The following is a 12,522-nucleotide window of genomic DNA, read 5'->3' on the forward strand; positions in this document are numbered from 1 at the left end:
GGGCAATAACCACTAATCACATTATACACAACACCCTCAATTTCAAGTTTCAGCTTCATCACTCGATCTGATACTCTTCACTCCAAGACATTCTTAGCCAACTCTTCTTTTAAAATAACCCAGACTCCATTTCTCTTCCCATCTACACCATGGTAAAATAATGTAAACCCTGCCCCTAAACTTCTAACCTTACGGCCTTTGCACCTGGTCTCCTGGACACACAATATATCAACCTTTCTCCTAATCATCATGTCAACCAATTCCAAGCTTTTCCTGTCATAGTCCCAACATTCAAAGTCCCCACATTACATTCTAGGCTCCGTGCTTTCCTCTTCTCTTTCTGCCAAAAGAACCCGCTTTCCACCTCTCCTTTGTCTTCGACCCACAGTAGCTGAATTTCCATCGGGGACGTCAACCTGCAGGGCGCCGGTGGAACAGACGCTGTTAACCCGGTCAACGACCGATCTGGTATGGAATTCTTTGGATGAACGCTCAGATGCCCCTCCTGAAGCAACCCTCTGCATTTATGTTTGTATATGTATGTATGTATATATATATATATATATATATATATATATATATATTATATAATCTGATGCTCTGGACCATAATTCTTGGAGTAGTTAATCACCTCAAAAACCTGAAACTAAAAATATAAAAGACGAAAGGAACAGAGTAAGGATTGCCCTCTACACATCCAGCAGAATTCAGTCACAAGGTGTGAGTACACACCTGATATGCAACCTAAAACGATGAGCTCCAATCATAAAACAAAACTGTGATGCAGTCCATGTTAGAATGCATAAAAACAAACCATTTATGAAAGCCCTGCCAAATACCTATCTGCACGCTCAGTTGCTTCTCTCTGTTTTCTGGTTGTCTTGCACCGACTGATAGAGAAGGCTCATTCACTCACCCTATCTCATTGAGATTTCGCCCATTTTACTGAACCTACAAGAGATGCAAGGTACATGGAACAGCATGACACTACAGTATAGAAAGTACTCACCATTGTGTTGCTTTTAAATGGAGGAGGTCGAGTTGAAGTGGCTGATGTGGCTTCTTGATGTGCTTCTCAAATGTTTTACACAAAGTACCACATCCAAAATACTTGGATCTCCAACTACCACCAGAATGACCGACATTAAAATACAGTAGCATCACAGTTGGTGTTCATTGACGAGGCAGAGTTTGTTTCTTAAAAAGTATATTTAATATTTTTTTAACCCACTATAAAATTATACACAGTTTGAACATTATCAGTGATGTTAAATATAGTAAAATATACATAAGTCATGATTTCAATTAAAATATTTTGAACACAAAAGTACTATATTTGGAAACGAAGAATTCTAAAATTATTAAATTAAACTATTGAACTTAAGTTATATACAACTGAACTGTACTCAACAAATGTACTGGATGAAAAAAAAACGTTTAAGCCACTGGAACATTGTTTACATTTTGAACATTTAATTCAGTGATTGTCACATACCAATAGAGGGAGCAGGCGTAATACTAATGGTACCCATACCACACTTTGACAATCACTGAACTGCAGACAATTTGAGGGTGGGTCACAGTCCTCTCGGGAGTTCCCTCTGGAACATGCATGCTGGCCTATGATTGAGAGAAAACAAAATATGGATATACACGTTACTGACGTTTTACTGACATGACATCCTGTGCAGAAGGATTGACTAAGCCAGACACGTACACAATAATGCTGGACAATTTCTCAAAATTTCATCATCAATGCACTTGAAAATAATTTATGTTAAATACACTTGGACCGTACTTAGGCCGTGATTCTTTTGAGCACCACCAGAGGGAGCCCACACCCCAGACCTCTAATGGCACCATTTTTGCCATTGCTTTGGCATACAACACAAAATTCTTAGCTCCACAAGGTCAGCTTGAGTCTACCTCAGCAACATAAAATTTGTCTATCATGAGTAGACCCACAAAAAAGTTTCAAGAAGCCATTTTAGGGACTTTATGGAACAAGGCTATTGGGATAAAGTAAAGAGTAGAAATTTCTGATATCTGCTTTCAAATGTCAGGAGTAAAAAAATCACAAGAAAAAAATACTCAAGTAAAGTAGATACCTGAAAAATCTGCTTTAGTAAATATTTGTACTTGGTTACTTCCCACCATATATATATATATATATATATATGTGTGTGTGTGTGTCTGTGTCTGGTTTAGTCAATCCTTCTCCACTCCATTCATTCTCTGTCCGCTTATCCTCACGAGGGTCACGGGCGTGCTGGAGCCTATCCCAGCTATCTTCGGGCAGGAGGCGGGGTACACCTTGAACTGGTCATATAAACATACAACCATTTGCAATCATACCTACGGGCAATTTAGAGCCTTCAATCAACCTACCATGCATGTTTTTGGGATGTGGGAGGAAACCGGAGTGCCTGGAGAAAATCCACGCAGGCACGGGGAGAACATGCAAACTCCACACAGGCGAGGCTGGGATTTGAACCTCGGTCCTCAGAACTGTGAGGCAGATGTGCTAACCAGTTTTTCCCACCGTGCCATATATATATCTATATATATAGCTTCAGCATTGTGTGTGTTCAAATAGCCATTGCTTCATGGGTTAAGAGTGACACCAAAGCTACTCGTTAGGCCTCTATGGCATTTTGCATTGTTTCTTAACATTAAGCTAAACGGACTAAGGCAAAGCTATGTGCTTGTTTTAGTCAGCTCAAAAACTGCTGCTTGTTTTGAAGCAAATTGAGTTGCATTCACTGCCACCATAAAGCGCTGATATCTAAAGTTATGCTTACTAGTCAAAGCAAAAATTCAGCCAAACGACAGCTCATTTCTTGAAAAACTCTCAAGGCGGGTCACTTGCACCTCAAGGCACCACTGTATACTGTAAAAAACAACAAAAACCATTTGCTTAAAAAAAGTTTTACAGCGGGGGCATGAACGATGAACCTCAATGAAATACTGTATGCCACAATTTTGCCAACAATAATCAGATTCCGAAAAATTTTATGCTTTGTCTTGACTTTCTTTCCAGAACAGTTAGTGACCTGTTCATTCCAAACAGGAGGTGGAAGGAAAAATACGAGCAGACACTGAAAATTCCTGTGACTGTTGATGTGTTCGCACCATTGCCTTGAGAAAACGTTATACTTGGCGTTTGAAAACGATTGACCCAGATTGTTCGCAAACATTATGCACCTGTGCTTTCCCCGTCCGTCTCTGCGCGACCAGATCTCTTCTGGGTTCATCCTCCCTTGCATAGACAAACGTCGGACCTGAGCCATCTGTCTACATTCGCCCGCTTGGCCGGCGAGTACAGAGGAATACTTTCCACTGTGAACGTGAACAGAAATAAACAGCAAATAGTGAGCTCACACCGCTCATCTCTGGAGGCCTTGTGTGCTTTTGAGTTTGAGTGTTGGGCAGAGGTGGCCAAAGTACTCACACTGCTTACTTAAAATCTCAGTAAAGTTAAAATAAATGTCTTCTAAATTTGACACACCGGAGAGAAGAGTGTTGTTCACAATCCTGCTTTAAAATGTGTTTTTACCCCCTTGCTCGCGCTTCCACCTGTCTCTGCGTGACGTGCGCAGACTCATAGCCAACAACGAGGTGCTCTAAAGCAGCCACGCCAGCGGAATATCCGAAGGAAGCATGCATTTTCAAGATGTAGGCATTGCTAGCTAACTTGCACGCCACAATTGTGTCTGATAATTGTGCCAGATAACTGGTGCTTTATCTGGTAAGGGAGGGGCGACTCCTGCTGGACGCCCAAGTGCGTCATTGGGTGGTCTTTTAGCCACGCCTCAAAAATTAGGAAAACTGAAATGGTAGAAAAACAGTTTAACACTGTACTGTAGCTCCACAGCTGAGCACTACGTAGTTCTCAGTCTTTGCACATATATTCGAAAATTACCTTCAAATGTATACATTATTTAGAAACAACTCTCAGAGTTCACTTTACAGGATCTTTAACACATTCACTGCCATTGACGGCTTTAGAAGTCAAATATCCATGTTAACTGGGAAGGCTGGCAGTGAATGAGTTAAGAACAGTATCGAAATATTTTTACTTTGCTAATCCTACCACTGCAGATCAGTGTATATTCGAAGTTAAAATGGTGGTACAGTACAGACAAATACAATACACGTGTTTAGTGAACTTGCCGTGTAATAACTTGTTCTGATTTAGACTGCAATCGACCCTGGTTTACTACAGTAACAAGACAGTGTTGACAGAAAGGGATGGCGGGATTAGATTAGATTAGATCCTTTTGGGGGTTCAGACTGATTAACTGGCAGACAAATACACAAGCCAAACTATACGCCGCATTTTTGGGGGGTCAACACTTAGTGGTTCTGAAATTGTTATTGAGATTGAGTTAGTGATAGTCCTCCTTAATTAAAAAAAAATAAACCTCTAAATTTTCCATTTGATTTGTAATTTATTTTATGACGGTAATGACATTACTCATAGTTCAGTGTATTCAATGATATTCAGAAAATTGTTTGTGATTGATTCTAATTGAAATATGTAACCTACAATCTCCAAGTGAGCATTTCCCATTGTTTGCGTGCGTGTGTGTGTATGAGAGCATGTGTGGGAGGGAGTTTTTGAGAGGCCAGGTGGCTGAATACAGGGCTGGTGTCCCCCTTTTTAATTCACACGGGTGATGCATTAAATGTCATTTAGTTGGGCAGATTATCAAACCACAAAGGGATGGGGCTTGTCTGGTGTTTGTGTGTATATGCGTGTTTGGGTGTGTGTGGGGGGCTGTTAAGCTGTGGTCATTAAGCACGTGGATCATCGAGAGGTGAGCATATGGGACTGGAATAGATTGTTGGACACAACAAAGAGACAGCCAGAAGGTCTGAGGTTTCACGCTGTCGCACACGGTCTATTGTCGGGGCTTGATATCATTTCCCAGTGGCCCCCAAATCCTTTTTGTTCCACCTTTTACATCCAGCAGCCTATTGAACACTTTTGACAATGTGAATAATCTGTCAAATATGGAAAAGAACAACAATAGAATGGGTTCATATTCTATAAACAGCATCTCCATGGGAGATTTAGTCCCAAGTGTCACTGTAAATACAATTAATCCCTGCTATGTTGCAGATTTTGAAGACATTCATTTTTATGGGGTTTTACAGTACACAGGCAAGTCTTAATTTAGAGTTGTGTGCCTAAGGTGTAATACCATGTTGTGCTGCAACATGTTTGGCAGCAACGGGTTCGACTGAAAGAGATGGAGTGTAATTAACAGCAAGAAGAAGAGTAATAAAGCAACATGTTTTGCCAGTTTAATAGTCGTCATTCCCACGGAACAGAGAGAATATATGCGTCTGATTATTGTCGTATGCGCTGTTTATATGTGTTGCTTTTCCCTGTGTGTAAAATAGCAGTTCAGTCAGTAAATTACAGGAAGCCATCTTGGGCCAAATACTGGAATAATTCATTAAAAACTAAGTCAAGACAATTAGTGGTCGGGGAGATAAAGAGAGCGACGGGTGTGGATGGACTCTCGCCTCCCTCCAATGATGTGGTCGGAGTCCACGTCAAAAATATCTCGACCCAAGATAAACTGTCCCTTCGCTTCCTCCCTCCTTCCCTCTCTCCCCCTCACCGTTTTCCCCCTGTGCGGGGCTCCCGAACACTTTTCCGTCATGTCATCCCCCCCCCCCCCCCCACTTGTCTCCCTGATTTCTTGTCCTCCCCACCCCATCCTAACCTCACATCACCCCCACTTCACTCTCTTCTCCTCCTCCTCCACTCTCCCCTCCCCTCTGTCATACATAAGAGCATTTGCTCCCCCGTGCCCCCTTCACACACACTCAGTGTGTTTGCTGGGAAGGGGATTGTCCAGGGGACACCAGGGGAGTATTATACCGTCTTCACCTGCCTGCAAAGGAGCTATTTTCCTCTCTGGGGATTCTAATAAAGGTAGAGTATTTTTTATTTTTTTATATGGGTAAATGATGCCTATAATGCATTCAAGATGTCTGATAAATTGTGCTACATTATAGACGCTAGTTGTGTCCTCTGTAGAGACAAAACTGGTGTGCATTTCAGGAATTTTCTCCCGAATATGTTTTTGCAATTAAATTAGATTTATATGGGGACTTTATCTCTTGTTAGTTGCTAGTGTTCATTGTGTTCTAATATTCATATTAAATTTCCTATCAATTTGTATTGTCATCTTCTACATCAGGGTTGTCAAAGTCATTTTTGTCGCGGGGCACGTTATAGTTACGATTTCTCTCAGAGGGCCATTATGTCTGTGAAGCCATATCAATGTTTAATTGCCTCATCATATTATTATATATATATACACAACAAATTTACGGATAATTAGTTTTGAAATCAGAAGTCAAGGATAATAGTTTGTTCAAGTTACTGTAAAAATGGTTTTGGTTACAAAAAATGCTTGCAATATCTCAACGGTATTATTTATTACATATGACAATTTTACATTTTGGTACAGGTTTGAACAAATATTAATAATATTTACACAAATGATTTGCTTTTGGCGGCACGGTGGACGACTGGTGAGAGCGTCTTCCTCACAGTTCTGAGGACCGAGGTTCAAATCCCAGCCTCGCCTGTGTGGAGTTTGCATGTTCTCCCCGTGCCTGCGTAGGTTTTCTCAAGGTACTCCGGTTTCCTCCCACATCCCCCCAAAAACATGCATGGTAGGTTAATTGAAGACTCTAAATTGCCCGTAGGTGTGAATGTGAGTGTGAATGGTTGTTTGTTTATATGTGCCCTGTGATTGGCTGGCAACCAGTTCAGGGTGTACTCCGCTTCCTGCCCGATGATAGCTGGGATAGGCTCCAGCGCTCACGCGACCCTTGTGAGGATAAGCGGCTCAGTTAATGCATGGATGGATGGTTTTGCTTTTGCAAGCCACATAAAAGGGTGTGGCGGACCAGATCTGGCTGCCAGGCCTTGAGTTTGAAACCTGTGTTCTTCAGTGACAGCATGTCTCTATGTTTCTCCAATTAAATGTGTTCAGAAATAATAAATTTCAGTATTCAGTTTGTTATAGTTAATTTTGATAGCATTTACTAATAATTATTCATTATTTCTATAATTTGTGGTTGTTTGTTTTTAGAGCCGTAATATTTTAATTAATTAAAATTTTTAAAATGTCCTTATTTATTTTAATTTAAGTAATTTTTATATTATTGAATTTCAGAAATTATATTTCATTCTCAAGACTACATTTTGTATCTTTCAAGTTTATTTTTATTATCTAGTTATGTGCATTGAATCTATTAGTTTTAAGTTTTTGTTTTTATATTAGTATTTTAATTTCACATTTTTAGATTTTTTAAAATAGTTATTTAAAATATCTTTTCAGTTGCATTTTAATTTTAGGATTAAAAATTAAAACAAATCTAAATAAAAAAAGTTGTCAAATTCTTTTGTATTATTTAAGTTTTATTTTTATAGTTCATATGTGCATTTTATCTACTATTTTTAGTTTTTGTTTTGATGTTATTATTGTGATTTCCCATTTTATCATTTTTTTTTTTCATTTTCAAGCTTTTATTTTAAATAGTAATTGTATTCTTATTTGTATTTTCATTTCAGAATTTGAAAAAGAAAAGTTAATGTGTATTTTCCCCCCCAATATGTTTAGCTATTCACAATACACGTCCCGCTCCCCTCTTAACAACGTCAAATTGCTTTTCTTTAGCAGCTTCCTTCAACATAGCAAAAACCTGCGGCAAGTAAAACCATGAGCAGAAACTACAACGTCACTCTCTGTGGCCCCGCCCCCTGGGGCTTTCGGCTCCAAGGCGGAAAAGACTTCAACCTGCCCCTCACCATCTCCAGGGTAAAACAAAAGGCACACTCACACGTGTAGATTACATACAAACACACAATTAGAAAGTAATTTAGTTATTTGTAGCACAGTGGTACCTCGACTTGCAAGTTACTGTAGCTCAATTTACTTGTATAACAGATCAATTTCCCCCAATTAAAATAAACTGAAATGCTGTTAATCCATTCCAGCCCCACCAAAAAACACCCCCATTTTTTTTTTTTTTTCATAAAGAAAAATGGATGGACAGGAATAAGACTACTGCTAACTGTACATACTCTAGTATTCGTGTGTTGGATGTGTGACTTTAAGGGGCATTTTATTTTGATTACAATGTTGTTGTTGTTTTTTTTCTTTTAGCTGAATTAGGACAAGTCTGATGTGCTGAATTCAAATAATCAATCAGGTCAACTTTCTGAATTATGGCCACGTTTTTGTTTACATGTACAGTTATTTTCACTTTAGAGGTTCAAATAAATAGAGGTTCATGCCCTGAATTTTGAACAATGAGGATTTAACATGAAATTTACAGGTACTTACTTACTTATCAATGTCTACTATTCAATCAATAAGAAAAGTTTGTAACATTTGTTTAATAAAAACTTAACTTGGCATGAAAACCTAACCTGAACGAGAAAACGGAAATGGGCATTTTTGGATTCAACGATGCAAAATTGTCCAAAATCAGTTGAAAAAACATAGACAACTTACCACAAGTTTATTGGGTGCCGTAAAAAGAATCAGACACAAATACACTCACATAGGAGCTGCTGTCGCCGACAGCTCACGCCTCGACACTCACAACACATACAGTATTTTCTATACAGTTTTTTGCGTGTTCAAACATGTTTACAAGGTGTTTAATAGGTTTTATCGTGTTTTAATAAATATAAATGTGTTTAAAGCTGGAGCACTTGAGTCAACATTTTTTTTGTTAAAAGAGGACATGACACAATGCTGATTAAGCCTATCAGCTCGTCTATCATCTTGCTGTATTTTCAATATTTGATCTTTTATGTTTCGTGTCGACCGGTGATATTCCTACACTGGCCCACATGGTGTTGCAATGACGGACCCGTTTTTCCCTATTTGCAAAAGCTCACTAAACATAGCATTTTACATATTTGTGCAGCAGAAAGTAATCATACAATAATTACCGTGTAAACAAAAACAATAATTGCCATGAACAAACTGTTCGTGTCTTTCTGAGGACCTCTTAGCACCAAACGGTGGATACACAAAATGCAGCAATGAAAGGAATTTACATCACTTGCCTCTTCTGATTCCAAAGAATACATTTTTTTCTGTCAGCTGTCCTTCAAAACAGAAGACAAATGTAGAATCACATACAAGGGAAAGCTTACATTACACTGAAGCGACGGCTTTGTTGTTGTCATGCAGAATTCCACCCCAGGAGGCGAAAGAAGTTAAATACTATAGGTTTAAAGCATGTGGTACGGTGGGTCTGGAATGCAGCTCCCGCGCTAAACGGGGGATCACTGTATTTGAGGGAGGTGTGTATTTTTGCCAAAGTGGATGCTATTCGAAACAGCTCTCAGTGTGATAAAGTACACATGCAGTTCTAATCCAAATCTACAGACGCTCCAACAAATGACTAAAATTGGCAGAGTGCAGGCTAATGGCAACATGAGCCCCGATGATGAACGACTGGCCCTGCTCTTATTCCAGTGCCCCGCGAGGCCCCTTTGGGTCGCCATCTTGTGTTATTATTACTTTGGATGTGATACTTTTCCCACTAACTGAAGCCATGTGATTTTTCTCGTCTTTTTAACCACAGTTGTGTGTTTGTGTTTTTTGTTTTGTAGTGTGTGTGTGTGTGTGTGTGTTTCTCATTCCCAGAGAAGTTGGGATGAAGTCAATCAAAACTGCGAGGGTGTCCCTAAAAAGCGCAAGCCATGTACTATAAGACCTGTATAAGCCTATACAGTGAACCACCATTTATTGCATGGCTATATTCCAGACCAGCTGAGAATCCACAATGTAGAGAGATTATGTAAAAACATTTTAAAAATAGTTTCACGCCTCATACTCCCTTTTAACAAATGTAAGCTTATTAAAACACATTTAAACTTATTAAGGTACACTTTTTAAACACACTGTAAACACATTTTAACAAAGAAAAAAAACCAAACGTAATTGAAAACATAAAATGTATGGAAAATACTGTACGTATTGTAGTGTCTGTTCACGCATGTGACGTTGGGAAGTCTGCATGTGAGAGTCTAGGTGTGGCTGTGACTTACAGCAGTTCCTGTGTGAGTGTGCTCTTTGTGTTTATACGTTTTACTGTTTTTCCAGTGTTTAAAAAAATGGCTGAAAAGTGCATTACAGTAGTATACTGTAAAAGTCCATACAAAAACGATCACTTAAAAAATGTGATATCGCAGAGGTACATATGGATGTTTTAGGAGTGTTGGAAGGAAGTACCCAAAGAAAACCTGGCCTCACCAAGAGTACATGCGAACTCAAGACTGGATTCGAACCCAGAACCTCTCAACATGCTGTATGGAAGGGCATTTGACTAAATATCCTTATCGATTATGGGGGGGAATTAAAAATCAACGCATTCATTGATAGGTTTTGATTTCTTCTTTTCAATGTTCTGAATTCCTGTTTATGTGCCAGTGTCTATGAAACATTTCTTTCTGAAGACGCTTTGTCATTCTTTCTTTATATAGTTATCACATTTGTAACAGTCAGGTAATTGGTTTTTATGTTCAATGTTGTCAAAACAATTTTACATTCCGCAGATGTTCAATAGGATTTAGGTCAGGACTCATAGAAGGCCATTTCAGAATATAGCCAGTGTTTTATTTTAGCCATTCTTGGCTGTTTTGAACTTTGTTTTGGGTCATTGATCAGGAGCTGAGGCCGAGCTTTCTCACACTGGGCAGAATATTTTGCTCTCGAATGCCTTGATAGTCCTGAGATTTCATTGCACCCTGCACAGATTTAAAACACTCAGTGCCGGATGCATCCCCCTCAGTAGTGCACCCCATTTTACACCCTTAATCGCCAGTCAGTCATAATGACTATTAAATAGATTCATCAAATATTCCATTCTGTTTTTGCTCCTTGTTCCCAATGCAAAGGTCACATTTTATATCAGGCCTTGATGCATGCAATATTTTAGTCACAGATGTGTTATTGTGAATAATCGTTAAAACTCTCCTTCGTGATAGCCATTGACTTTTTACATTTTCAAGGACAAGCCCCATTACGTCAAAATCAAAATGGTCTGCCTTCCATCCCATCTAAATTTACACAGTGTATCTTTTATTTAAACCTTCCCAAGTGCAGCTCATTTAATGGATTCACATGAAAACACGCACACACACACAGACACACACACAAAGATACAGTAAACGTCTCGGGAGAATGTATGTATTTAGTTTCTAAGAATAGTCCCATCGTTTCAGAGGTCAGTTTCCACAGCCACACCCACCCATTAGAGTCTAGACATTCTTTTGTTTGTCATCATTTTGTAAGGATTTCTTTCTTTTTTTTTTTTTTAATATAGTGGTACCTTATGAGTTTAATCCATTCTGTAATCAACCTGACTCAATTTACTCGTATGGCAAATCTGTTGTCTCCATTTAAATGAATTTGCATAAACTGAAGTAGATAAATGATCTTAACTACTCATCCGTTTGTGCTAGTTTTTATGGAAAAGGCATATTAAGCAATAGGAGAAAAAAAATCCTTGATATCCAAAAATGTAATTAGCATCTTCAGAAAACATGTTACAAATCATGAAACTTCATTTGGGACACAATAGTAAAGACATTTTGGCATTAAAAGTTTGAAAAATATTCCCTATATATATATATATATATATATATTGAAAGTTATCTGATAAGCTCATGGCAGACGCTTCTGTCTTCGGCGGTAATGGACGGACTGATCTGCTGGAAAAGCCGTATCGGTGTCACACATACCAACCCAAAGTGGCTTGAAATACCTTTCACCTGTCAGTAGGCCTCGTTGTTTTCAGACGGGTTCATTTCACTTCATGGAGGGCAGAATTGAAGTTTTATTTTGTTGACAGATCGGCAATTATGTTAACTGGATGGGCATAGTAGTCAGTTAGGAGACAACTTTCAGACCCACCTGCAATAGGTGAAAATGAGCGATCTGGAGAGACGATTTAATACACATTTTTTTTCAAGTTTTACCCACACATTTAAACTTATTTAACGACTACTCTGAAAATGGACCTTTGAATGGAAAAGAATGACGCAACTGAAAGCGGTCCTATTAAAGTCCTTCCCCACAGGACCGGTATCGACAAATTGAGATTTTTCAAGTCGTAAAGGGTAAACTGTGCGTCGCAAAAACTAGTAAAGAACAAGCCGGCATTCACAGCGGGGACTCAGTGATTTGATTGTCATAGTAAAACGCAAACATTCTTAGCACATATGAACAGCTTGTGCGTTCCTGGTGGGTCACCGGTGCCACACTCTTGTGTTTACAATTTTTTCTAATAGGCATGTTGGAGCCAACACCTGGAAAGAAGTAAAATGGTCCTTTCAGCGTTTTCAGTCTTGAATAATTAAGTAGGGACTGTCATTATACTATTAACATTGGTAGAGACGTGGCTGTAGACAGATTTGTAACATTTTTATGTGCTGCTTCAAAGTCATTGCGTGTCAAGAAGCCTTTG

General features: G+C 38.9%; 1 protein-coding gene across 6 annotated transcripts in view; it reads left to right on the forward strand.

Moving 5' to 3' along the window:
* Window positions 1-5,758: 5,758 nt before the first annotated feature.
* Window positions 5,759-12,522, forward strand: part of LOC133474941 (PDZ and LIM domain protein 5-like) — a 57,924-nt gene continuing 51,160 nt past the window's right edge. For 2 of the 6 annotated variants that reach the window (XM_061767132.1, XM_061767133.1), the window contains exons 1-2: window positions 5,778-5,950; window positions 7,710-7,850. In XM_061767132.1, the coding sequence (XP_061623116.1) occupies window positions 7,752-7,850 (99 nt within the window). In that variant the 5' untranslated portion in view covers window positions 5,778-5,950; window positions 7,710-7,751. Of the gene's footprint in view, window positions 5,951-7,709; window positions 7,851-12,522 lie in introns of all 6 variants that reach the window. The other 4 variants (XM_061767130.1, XM_061767129.1, XM_061767134.1 and 1 more) reach the window with 4 other exon arrangements.

Source organism: Phyllopteryx taeniolatus, chromosome 3 (assembly GCF_024500385.1).
Source record: "Phyllopteryx taeniolatus isolate TA_2022b chromosome 3, UOR_Ptae_1.2, whole genome shotgun sequence".
In the NCBI taxonomy this organism is placed as follows: Eukaryota; Metazoa; Chordata; class Actinopteri; order Syngnathiformes; family Syngnathidae; genus Phyllopteryx; species Phyllopteryx taeniolatus.